At 38.9% G+C, this 12,535-nt stretch overlaps 2 protein-coding genes across 2 annotated transcripts in view; one reads left to right on the top strand and one right to left on the bottom strand.

Moving 5' to 3' along the window:
- The window catches only part of ube3c (ubiquitin protein ligase E3C), a 33,324-nt gene extending 30,651 nt beyond the window's left edge, over positions 1-2,673 (bottom strand). The window contains 2 exon segments of the mRNA XM_061666181.1: positions 1,238-1,348; positions 2,582-2,673. Coding sequence (XP_061522165.1) covers positions 1,238-1,303 — 66 coding nt within the window. The 5' untranslated portion in view covers positions 1,304-1,348; positions 2,582-2,673.
- A 4,773-nt stretch (positions 2,674-7,446) lies between these two features.
- Positions 7,447-12,166, top strand: mnx1 (motor neuron and pancreas homeobox 1). The gene is made up of 3 exons (XM_061666775.1): positions 7,447-7,948; positions 11,195-11,355; positions 11,864-12,166. Exons 1-3 carry the CDS (start codon positions 7,450-7,452, stop codon positions 12,164-12,166), a joined length of 963 nt encoding a protein of 320 aa, XP_061522759.1. The 5' UTR covers positions 7,447-7,449.
- Positions 12,167-12,535: the final 369 nt, after the last annotated feature.

Below are 12,535 nucleotides of genomic sequence, written 5' to 3'. Positions count from 1 at the left end.
ACTAATTGTTGAAGCTTTGTCGGTGGAATTCTTTCCCATTCTTGCTTGATGTAAAGCTTCAGATGTTCAACAGTCCGGGGTCTCCGTTGTCGTATTTTACGCTTCATAATGTGCCACATATTTACAATGGGAGACAGGTCTAGACTGCATGCAGGCCAGTCTAGTACCCGCACTCTTTTATTACGAAACTAGGCTGTTGTAACAAGTGCAGAATGTAGTTTGGCATTGTCTTGCTGAAATAAGCACTGGCGTTCATGAAGAAGACGTTGCTTGGATGGCAGCAGTTTCTCCAAAACCTGTATGTACCTTTCAGCATTAACGGTGCCTTCACAGATGTGTAAGTTACCCATGCCATTGGCACTAACACAGCCCCATACCATCACAGATGCTGGCTTTTGAACTTTGCGTCCATAACAGTTCGGATGGTTCTTTTCCTCTTTGCCCCGGAGGACATGACGTCCACAATTTCCCAAAACAATTTGAAATGCGGACTCGTCGGACCACAGAACACTTTTCCACATTGCGTCAGTCCATCTTAGATGAGCTCGGGCCCAGAGAAGCCGGCTGTGTTTCTGGGTGTTGTTGATAAATGGCTTTTGCTTTGCATAGTAGAGTTTCAAGTTGCACTTACGGATGTAGTGCCGAACTGTATTTACTGACATTGGTTTTCTGAAGTGTTCCTGAGCCCATGAGCTTTACACATTGATGTCGGTTTTTGATGCAGTGCCGCCTGAGGGATCGAAGGTCACGAGCATTCAATGTTGGTTTTTGGCCTTGCCGCTTGCATGCAGTGATTTCTCCAGATTCTCTGAACCTTTTGATGATAATATGGACCGTAAATGATGAAATCCCTAAATTCCTTGCAATTATACGTTGAGGAACATTGTCCTTAAACTGTTCGACTGATTTCTCACTTGTTCACAAAGAGGTGAACTTCGCCCCACCTTTACTTGTGAATGACTGAGCAATTCAGGGAAGCTCCTTTTATACCCAATCATGGCACCCTTGGAACGTGTTGCAGCCATAAAATTCTAAGTTAATGATTATAATATATGATTATTTGCTAAAAAACAATAATGCTTATCAGTTTGAACATTCAATATATTGTCTTTGTTGTGTATTCATTTAAATATAGGTTGAACATGATTTGCAAATCATTGTATTCTGTTTTTATTCATGTTTAACACAAGGTCCCAACTTCATTGGAATCGGGGTTGTAGGTCCACCTGCATTTTACCTTTTTACTTGCTCCTCCGAGTGACACCTTGGGTCTTGTCTTGAACTCGCCCTCGAAACTAAACATCTTCACCTCTTTCCCATTGACTGATGCTGATATTGACACTTATTCCTGCAACAACAACAAAAATAAATACAAAGGTGGAATCCAGGTGTAGACACAAGCTAGTGGGAGATAAAATAAAGTTGCAAGGCACTTAGTTGTAACTAAGGCCCAACCGATGATAAAAATTGTCCCGTTTCAGTTTAACTCTCTTTCTCTGTACAGCATGTATTGAAAACAACTATGTCAAAGATGACATGGCTTGACATCTGAAAATGTCATCACTTCATGACAAAGAAATTAACGGAGTACAAGAAATGTTATTTAACATTAAAGGTCATCTTGTTTTTGCCAGCAACTTCACTCATTATGTTGCTTATATCCTGCATACATCAATGGCCTAGATCACAAGATAAATTCATTAGTTAATGCCTTTTTTGCATGTTTTATTACTTAAAAATTCCTCTCTGTTGTAAAGTTAAACAAATTCAACAGGACAAATTATTATTTTTTTAAAACAAACATATCGGTTGGGCCCTAGTTGAAATTCATAAACATTGACAGGTAGTTAATATACTAACACTCAACTTAATTGTTTTCTCTCCATGTGAAATGTCATTTGTTGTGATTCGGCGTCGACCATAGTGAGCTAACGGGCTTCCCGAGCTTGCAAATGACTCAGCAGGCAGGCTCCGAACGCGGCCATCTGCGTTAACTTCATCCATCCATCCATCCATCCATCTTTCGTACCGCTTCTCCTCACGCGGGTCGCGGGCGTGCTGGACCCGATCCAGGCTATCTTCGGGCGAGAGGCTGGGTACACCCAGAACCGGTCGCCAGCCAATCGCAGGGCACGTACAAACAAACAACCATTCGCACTCGCATTCACACCTACGGGCAAATTAGAGTCTTCAATCAACCTACCGTGCACGTTTTTGGGATGTGGGAGGAAACCGGAGTGCCCGGGGAGAACATGCAAACGCCACACAGGCGGGGCCGGGATTTGAACCCCGGTCGTTAGAACTGTGAGGCAAATGTGCTACTGCCTTAACTTGTGATGCTAAAAATGATATGAAATTGAGAGTGACATTTGTTTATTAGCGACACGTTTAGAGTTTACAGACGCGCCTATTCGCGTACCACGACTTTGTTGACGTTAGCGACGGAGCTAACTCGCTAACCGGGGAGTTAGCACTCGTTGGGGGCTACCCTCACGGTGTGGTCCCCCTTTTTTTAGACGTCTGTTATAGTTGCACGGAACGGAAGTAAAGGTGGTACATTGACAGCATGTGGAACGGTTACCTTTGACGTGTGAACTGCGTTGGGTTTATTAATATGGTGTCCGAACGACCTGTTTCAGTCTGCTCGCAAGAAGTCAACACAACACCGGGGTAAAGGGGGAGACCCAAGTGCTTCCGCTTCCCGTGACGTTCAGGAAGCCGATTGGATGAAGGGCACGTCAATAATGAGATTCAACGTAGAGCTGCCTTCGTGCACCAAATAAAATCGGATTTTGTAATTTTCAAAACAATACAGTCAGAACAACTTTGTCATCCCCTCGATGCTAAAGACAAACATTGTTGTGGGTAGTCGTGTATTTGGATGAGAATGGATGTGTTTGCCGGTGAGCTCCGCTGCTTCCTTTAAAATGTTGCAAAGCCCAAAAATTTTAACTTTGAAATTTGCGAGATTACGTGAATGCACCACCAAGGCACAGGCAAAAGACTCATTGAGAGCATTTTCTATGACGTAACATGGGCGGATAGATATACATACAGTATAATTATATTTGGCAAATAATTAAAATCAATTACGTTTCTACATTAAAATATATGTATAAATGGTATTGCATTTTTTTATGTTATGAATTATGCATACATATGTGGTAATTTTCATACTGTAACAGTAAAGACATGGCCCACTGAATATCATTTTGAAAATAAATTAATTTTACTGACATGACTATTTCAATTATTGGCAATTGTTATCCATCAGGTCCTAATTGTTTCTTAGAAAAAAAATATTCTGAAGTAGTATTTTTAAACCTTTTAATGTCAAATGTGTTTGCCGTTCATGATTTGCAGCATGTACGTGATATCAGGTAAAGGTTTCAGGCCAATACCAGCCTTATTTCAAGGTATTAGGGACTCGTGAAGGCTGCCGATATCAGCCACCGAAACTAAAAATCTGATTATGTCCTCCTAGCCAGTAGTTGGCGCCACACTGCGGCATTTTGACACATCGGCGACTCATCATGTGTGTCAGAAAGAAAGAAAGAAAGAAAGAAAGAAAGAAAGAAAGATCTTTGTTCATAATTATTATTAGGTTCATTGTGTTCAGTTAAAAGGTTCTAGTGGTATCGCCGGTACGAGATATAGGTGAGGACTTCTACTGGTATCGGTCTAAAATTTTACATTAAATTGTTAAATGTCATTTCAAAGACGTACAGGCTACTGTACGCTGTACCTAATGAAGTGTCTACTGAATATACATACGGAATGTGTTTATTTATGCGAGCATCATTAAACTCACTGACAATTGGTGGGATATTTGTCGCGTTCATGATTTCAAATCGTTAACTGTGGCGTCACATGGGAAAATGGCAATAAAAGCGACAGTAGGACTTGGCGTTTCAATAATGAGCACATGCCGTAATTGATAATCTAACAACTATGCCTATTTGTCATCTTGATTTGTATTGTAGCTAATTGTGCGAGTCATTAAGGGCGAGTCATATTAACAGCTTTCATGGAAGACGAGAGGTTTGGGTCTCCCCCTCATCCTTTTCTTGGATGTGATGGGGAAAAAAAGGAGGGTGTGTGTGGGAAGGCGGGGTTGTCATAAATTTGTCAGGGCCAATTGTAAATGGCTCCATATTTCACCAGCCTTAATAGAAATATTCACCCCATTTTTAATGAAATTAAAGTAGCAAGGCGTAGACCGTTACAATCATTATGGACAGCCTGGTCTGATTATTAAAACATATATAATAATATTGATAATACAGTACAATAAATGCATACTATACAATCAATGTATACAATTAAACATCTTATTGGGGCTGAATGAAAAATACCGATCATAAAATAAAAACACCAAAACACAGAAACATAATTATATTCACGATAAACTGATTATTAATTTTAATCATGACTATTAGAGATTTTATGTTTATAAAATGATATCAATTACGAATATAGGTCATAAAATATTTTATAAAAATCATAAAAAGAAAAAAAATCATGATTGTGCTCAGTAATTTTCACAATTCAATAAAAACAAATAAAATGTTATAGAACATTAAAACAACAATATCAATAAAAATACAAAAACTGCTGTATATATGTAAAACATTTTTTAAACACAAATAAAATAAAACACAAATCCAAAATGAGAACACTCGCAAAGAGCTGCTGTGAGCCACAACTCGCGCCCAGACGCTCACACCAACCTGCTCCAGCCCACTAGACCACGCCCCTTAAAGGCGCACATCCTTTACATGAATACTGCAGTACACACGGTATTACACTTTAGAAAATGATTATTTTTCACATTTTCTTTTACCGTTTTACATGTTTTTATACAAGTCTTAAAAATGTATCCCCCCAAAAAGTTTTCTTGGTGCAAAAAACCGAGCCATCCAATCATCCGCCCCTCCCCCTCCCCCTCCCCCTCTCATCCATCCATCCATCCATCTCATCCTCGTCCTCATAATGGCCGCTGATCATCAAGGTGCGCAATTAAATGGCGATCGTTCAGCGGCAAAAAGCGGCCGGTGACTTGTTGATTTCCCCCGAGCAAATAAAACGTCGCCGGCCGTGCAGGCGCTGACAAATGGGGCAAAACTAATCAGCTTTATTGGTGGACAGGTTAAGGCCAACGGGGGTGTCAATAATTCTGGCGGTGACCCCAGCCACCCCCTTCCTCTTCCATTAACTTTAAGTGGCTTATTAGACCCGCCCCGGAATCCCGATTGGAATTGGACTCATGTTCACACTCGCTTTTCATTTTCTCTTTATTTTTGTTGTTTTGCTCACATTATTAAGTGCTTCCAAATGTCACATCGGGAACGTGAGTGCATCGGCTCATTCATTTAGAGCGCACGTTTATTTATTGTGCGACAGCAAGAGAGCTTTCACTTCAATTTCCCAGTTGGCCTCCACCTCCTCACACGTCACCTCTGCATGTTCCCACGTGATGACATTTTTCTCCACCTCCTGATGGTTATGATTATGATAATAATTAGCAACTCCTATTTAATGACCCCGTGTCTGCACTTTTCTCTAATTTGTCATCTAAATCCAATTGGGGAAAGTGACAGTTCCCCTTTTAAGCGAGACCCATCATTCGTTTGTGGGAAGGATTATTTGAACATTATGCCAGCCTCCAATATTCATTTGCAACTGCCCTTAAATGTATTCGTTCGGTACACATTTTTAATTCACATTGGAAATTCAGTTACCTGCGTGAACATTCAGTTATGTGCATAGAATGCGTTTTGTAATCATGAATTCATATACATTGGGGTTCGTGTGCAGCATAGAGGTCCTATTTTTTAACCATTAAAAAAAGGAAAAAAGGGGTACAGCATTATTTAAAATATTTTTAAATTAAAATCTCCACAGATCATGAACAAACACCTCAACATCTCCAACAATATAGTAATACGGTTTATATAGTGTATTATATAGTCCCTGTTATTATACATTGTTCATTGATACTGTTTTTACAGTTTCTTAAACGTAACAAACCGAAAAAAATATAAATAAATCCTATATTAACATCATCTCATTTTTTGAATTCACATGCACGACCATGTATTCCAATAAATATTTATATTTATCAACAAATTCTCTGCTCACACCAAAATCCTTTTGTACATAACCTCATCTTTTTGTTTCCAAAAACACTGAATGAAAATGTATTTCATTACACACACACACACAAAGATGTACTCACAGATTTAAAAAAATATATTTATTTGATTAATTAAAAATATTTCCGTTGCACACATTAGCTTCTGGAGATAATAAACATTCTCCTTTTTGGAGATAATAATGCAATAAAATGCATTATTAAAATAAAATAGAAACTAGTAACAACATTTGAATGTGTCTCCACGGAGCTTTCAGTAAAAAATGCACTTATAATTTATTTTTTTGCTGCAAAATGGCATTCAAATGTATTTACTTAAACATTTTCCTGTACTCACATTCCAGGAAATCATGCACATATCCTCTCTCGTGCCCAAACATATGCATTGAAATGTTAATTAATCCACAAAATGTAACATTTTTGGGCTAACATGGCTCTCTTGAATCTAAATGCATCGAAATGTATTTGATTAGTTGAAATAAATCAGTAATAACAATAGTAAAAGTTCCCTGTATACTAACATGGAGTTTCCATGAAATAATGCACATATTTAGTAGCCAATACAACGCGATAAAATTTGATCAAGTAAAAACAAACATTTCCCCAAGTGGTCACGTGAGCTTCCAGGAAGTTAATGCAGCAGAAATTATCCACTTTTACAGCCCAAAATGCATTCAAATGTATACATCTCGTAAACACACTGAATACAGTACTTAATTTTGGGTTGTACATGATTAAAATGTGGTAAAATGACGTAATGTTGCCTTTTTTCTCTCTCTAAAATAACCAAAGAACATGTTAGTTTAACACATTTTAATCACCTGCAACCGATGCACACGCTCGAATTAAATAAATTCAAATGATTTTTTCCAGTGTATTTTGCAGACAAGAAAAACACTACAATGTATTTTAATGCATAGTGTTTTTTATTATTATTATTATTATAATGTGAGGCTATTTAAAATAATAATAATGCTGATAATACTAATATGTGTCTCGGGTGACCTTGGGGGGTGTGAAACCCTTCCAACGTGCTGCACTTTTAATTCCTTAAACGAATATTAACGATGATGCTATAAGTGTAAAATATGGCGGCTCGTTCGAACCAATTGACACTGGTGAGTATTTTTGGTGGAAGGTGAGTGGGCTCCAATTGAAATGAGGGCCGGAGGAGGGGTTAGTGGTTCTCCTCCGGCCAATCAGGCCGGCGGGACGAGCATTAAGTGCCACGCCGAGCTCCGTGCTCACACTCGGGGTCCGCTCCTAACTTCCGCGCGGTCATCTCTCGCTCCAAGATGGAGAAGTCGAAAAACTTCCGCATCGACGCGCTGCTGGCGGCGGACAGCCCCAAAGTGCAGACGTCCCCCCTGGCCCTAGTCACCACCGGCACCGGCAACGCCGCCTCGGAGCTCACCAACGCCGGGGAGCCTCTCCGCGCGGAGACGCCGTCCCCTCCGCGGATATCCGCCCACGGCCTCATCCCCAAGCCGGGCTTTCTCAGCGGCCCTCACGGGTTGGTGGGACTGCACCCCCAGAACGGCGGCGGAGGGATCCCCGCGCAGGCGCTCTACGGCCACCCCGTGTACGCCTACTCTGCGGCGGCCGCGCTCACCGCCCAGCATCCGGCCTTGTCCTACGCGTCGCCGTACCCCCACGGTTCGCATCACGGCCACCACCAGCACCACCAAGGCGGGGGGGACCCCATCAAGCTGAGCGCCAGCACCTTCCAGCTGGACCACTGGCTGCGGGTGTCCACGGCCGGCATGATGCTGCCCAAAATGGCAGACTTCAACTGTGAGTACGCTTTTGGCTCACAAATACAACATTAAATATGGATGTGGAAAATATGATATAGAAATTGTCAGTATGGTCAAGGAGACCAAACCATTAACAAAAAACGAATATAAAAAAACTGAAAACAAAAAAACGAGTAGATTAGTTCTTGGCTCCCGAAATGAAATCCAGACGTATATATTGATATGACTATTATAACACAAATATACATAGTCAGTAGTCAAGGGGATGGAACAAACCATTTTAAAAAAGGTAATAAAAAGCATACTTCTGAAGGCTCCCGAATATCTCCTAATAGTACAATTATTAATTATTACAAAAATACGACTTTTTGTAGGTCTTTTTTTCTTAAAATTATTTTAGTAAAATGAAAACATTTCTTTTTTTATTCCTAAAATTAACTTTTTTTTTTTTTTTTTTTTTTAAACACCCTACGGGACAAGCCAAAAGTCACAACAACATTGTGAAACAACTACAAAAAACAAAAACAAAATTGTTGTTGTATTATTATTGTTATTATTAGTTAGAGTCATTTCATTTTCTCCAAATGTAAAAAACAATCTGGATTTGGGAGTTATGTTGTCAATACAGATTATAGAATAAAAGAAAAAAAATATTTGTAATCTTGCATCAACACGTCTTTCAAACCAGTCAAAACAAGCACATAAAAATATCTCGATTTATTACAAGATTTATTGTCATTTTACATCACCATGGGTTCCAGGGCACAGGTATTAAAATATATATATTTTTAAATTTAACTATTAGAAGCAATTCAGTATAGTCGGTTTTGGCTCCCAGAACCCAAAAATTTCAACAATAAATTATAGCTATAATAAGACAATGTTCAGTATAGGACCAAACCATAAGAAAACAAATTCACTAACTCTACTAGATGAATAAATTCATTGTCCTTTTCTGATTTAAGTGAACATGTTTTAGATAACAATAACAAAGAAAACCAATGAGGCTTTCACATAATTTTTTTTTTTTTTTTTAATCAACTGACCACTGATAAATTGTGCTGTGTACACTTGTGTTTTTGAGCCAAAATGACTACATTAACTTTTTCCAAATATTGCTAATCCTTACGTTAATAAACTACTACTGGCTACTACAAAAATGTCTGCTGCCTACTGGTTGTTGTTGGGTGTTGAGCCAAACATCATGTAAATGATTATTTGTCGTTTTAAAATGGTTTGGTCCTGCTATCCATGGCTGCTTATAATTTATATCATTATTACATGATAATTTTATTTCTGTTCTCAGAGGCAGAACTAATTTCCTCTAGTAAATTTGTATTTTTTTTAAATTAGTGTAGTCAGAAGGTTTATCATTAGATTTTTTTCTCTCTCTTAATGCTATGCGACTTAGTGCTATGCAATGTGTTACAATAGTCATACCTTATTGTTGTTATAGTTTTATAAGGTTTTAGCTACAATAGACAACATATCTCGTAATAAGGCTTTTTTTTAATTTATTTTTTTAATATGTTTTGACTGGTTTGGATATATGTTGATGTAAAAGTGGTTCAAATAATTCATTCATGGAAAAAAAACTTATATTCTGCCATCAAGTAGGCTTTGATATATTATATTAACTCTTATAAAAATTAAGAAAGTGTCCGATTATATCAAAACTCGAATCTAAACAACTAGAATGTTTCTACAGCAGAATGTTAGTCTCTCCTTTGCCCCCGCCCCCCCCCTCCCTCCCAAATAAATAAATACAGTAATCCCTTGTTTATCACGGGGGCCGACCGCAGTAGGTAAAATCCACAAAGCAGTGACCATATATTCCCGCGAAATGACAGTTTATGTGCAATATGAATATGAAAAAACAAAACAAAACAAAAAAAAAACATCCGCAATGGACCGAATCCGTAATAGGTGAACCGTGATATAGTGAGGGAACACTGTACTGACAATAAACATGTAGGCCTTATAAGGTGCTTTAAAACAACAACAACTATGAAGATGTTTTGTACAGTGGTGTCAAATGGAGTTCATACGTACAAGGTGACACAGATGGATGATTTTTGGGAGAGGAACTAAAATGGACAGATAATGGACAGTGGGAAAGTGGCGGTGGGCTGTGAAAGCCACAGTGGACATGCTACTTGCTCACCGCGCACACTGCCCTTTTTGTCCACGCTCGTTTCTAACAGATTTGGGTCAAAAAACGAGCCAGTGGCGGATGTAGTTCGTTTTCTATGTGGACACTCTGCCGGAACAAATGGGGGAATGATGAGATCACGGGAATTGAAAAGGTGCCCGATAGGAAAGATGTTCTCAGTAAATGATCGCATTGTAGTACTGCAGTACATAATTTTGCCTCATTTTTGATGAATTTGGAGTATTTTTATTTTCTTGTGTTGGCTTGTTTTTGTTGTTGTTGTTGTGGGGAATCACCCTTCTGTGGTCATGTAACATTTCTTTTATTATACAATTGTACATATTTTCTTTCTAACATTTAACACATTTTTGGTATTTTTGTTTTATTGTGTCAGCTCTCTGTTTTTCCTTCGAGAATCTGAATCTACTGCCATCATTTGGGTCAGGGATAGAGAATCATTGACATGTTGTCACATTGGATATATTTGTATATTAAAATCATTTACATCATTTGGAATAATCTTGCCTGATTTTGAATGAATTTGGTATTTTTTTTGGTGTCAGACCTTATTACTTAGAAAATAATCATTTGTAGACTTGTTTATGTCAGGGGCGTGAAAGCTATGACCTTGAGTCATGTAGTACTTGTAGTAAATTTGACATCATTTGCAATAATTTTAACTAATTTTTAATACTTTTGTTTTGCAATGTTGAACCTATGTACTACTAGAATCTGAATGATTTACCTACTTAAGTTAGGGGTGGGGATGTTATGACCTGTGGCTCAAGTAGTTATTTTAAATATATATGTAAATATTTGTGATAAAATTGTAAATAACTTGGAATAATTTCACCTCATTTTTTATCATATTTTTGGTATTGTAGTTTCACTGTATCTGTTTGTTAATTGTACAGTTTAATGCCCAAACCAGGAGTGTGAAATCAAAGTGCATTTGATTCGGGCCACAATGCAGAAGAGAAACTGGGAAAAGAAAAAAAAAAAAAAAAGAAAACATCTATATCTCAAATGCTCTCGATATACAAATAATAAACATTAGTTTTATGATATTTAGTCCCGTAATAGAAAGTGACTGTTGTGTTTGTGTGTGCGTGTATGATGGCCCACATGCAGCCCAGGCGCAGTCCAACTTGCTGGGCAAGTGCAGGAGGCCGAGGACGGCGTTCACCAGCCAGCAGCTGCTGGAGCTGGAGCATCAGTTCAAACTCAACAAGTACCTGTCTCGACCCAAACGCTTCGAGGTGGCCACCTCCCTCATGCTCACCGAAACGCAGGTACTAAAAAGTACAAGACGTTCATCGATCGATGAATCCTACGCCTTTTCCGAGGTCAAAACCGAGCATCTATCCATCAGCTGTATCTAGCTGTACACACATTATGACCCATCTAAGCTTGCTGTACAGTATGTTTGCTTGCCATGATATGTCAATGATGTTTTGTAAAAAGGGCTGTTGTTACTAGGAAACAGAATTTCTCTGTGGGATTTATAAAGTAAATCTATCCATCAACATACCTTAATCCATATATCTATCAGTCTTTCTTTTGTGAGAATAACTAGTCAAACATCCAGCTAACTATGATATCTATTTGTCTGTCTTAGGTCAATTTGATCTATCCATCTGTCCATCTACAGTATCCACTCCATCCTACATCTATCTACATATCCATGTCTACCAATTTTCCATCTATCTGTCCGTCTAGTTGAATTCATCTATCTACCCTGGTTGGTAGGGACAGATGCTTCCCAACTTAATTCATTTTGTTATACTGGCTCGCCCCAAGGTGAAAATCTGGTTCCAGAATCGGCGTATGAAGTGGAAGCGGAGCAAGAAGGCCAAGGAACAAGCGGCGCAGGAGGCCGAGAAGCAGAAGGGCGTCAAGGGCGCGCACGGCGGCGACAAGGCCGAGCAAGACGGCGAGCAGTCGGACTACGACGGCGGCGGCAAGACGACGACGAGCAAAAACGGCAGGATACGAGACTTGAAGGACAGCGACGACGAGGGCGACCGCTTCCTCTACAACTCCTCGGACTGTTCCTCAGACGACGAGCGCAATCGAACGTGCGACCTCAGCCCGCAGCCTTGAGGGGGGAGGAGAACTTTGCATGGAAAGCCTTTTTATGGTTAACATTTTTATTTAAAATAAATATATATATATATATATATATATATATATATACAGAAAGAGGTCAGACATAAGCAATCTATCAATATACTTTGCCAACACATCAGCCGTAAGTGACACTGGCGATCAGTGAAACTGATGTGCGAAGAGAATACTAGAAAATATTTTCTTTCATAATTTTCATCATTTCCAGGCAAATTATAAGACAACATGAATAAGTCAATTGCAGTGACCTGTAATACAATATTGTGATACTTTGCCAACATAACAATAATGCAATATTAGCTGAAAACTATTACGATGCCTACATAACGAAAGGGCAAGAAAATT

This window comes from Phycodurus eques, chromosome 21 (genome assembly GCF_024500275.1).
Source record: "Phycodurus eques isolate BA_2022a chromosome 21, UOR_Pequ_1.1, whole genome shotgun sequence".
NCBI classification, from domain to species: domain Eukaryota; kingdom Metazoa; phylum Chordata; class Actinopteri; order Syngnathiformes; family Syngnathidae; genus Phycodurus; species Phycodurus eques.
This window is presented reverse-complemented; position numbering and strand designations above follow the sequence as displayed.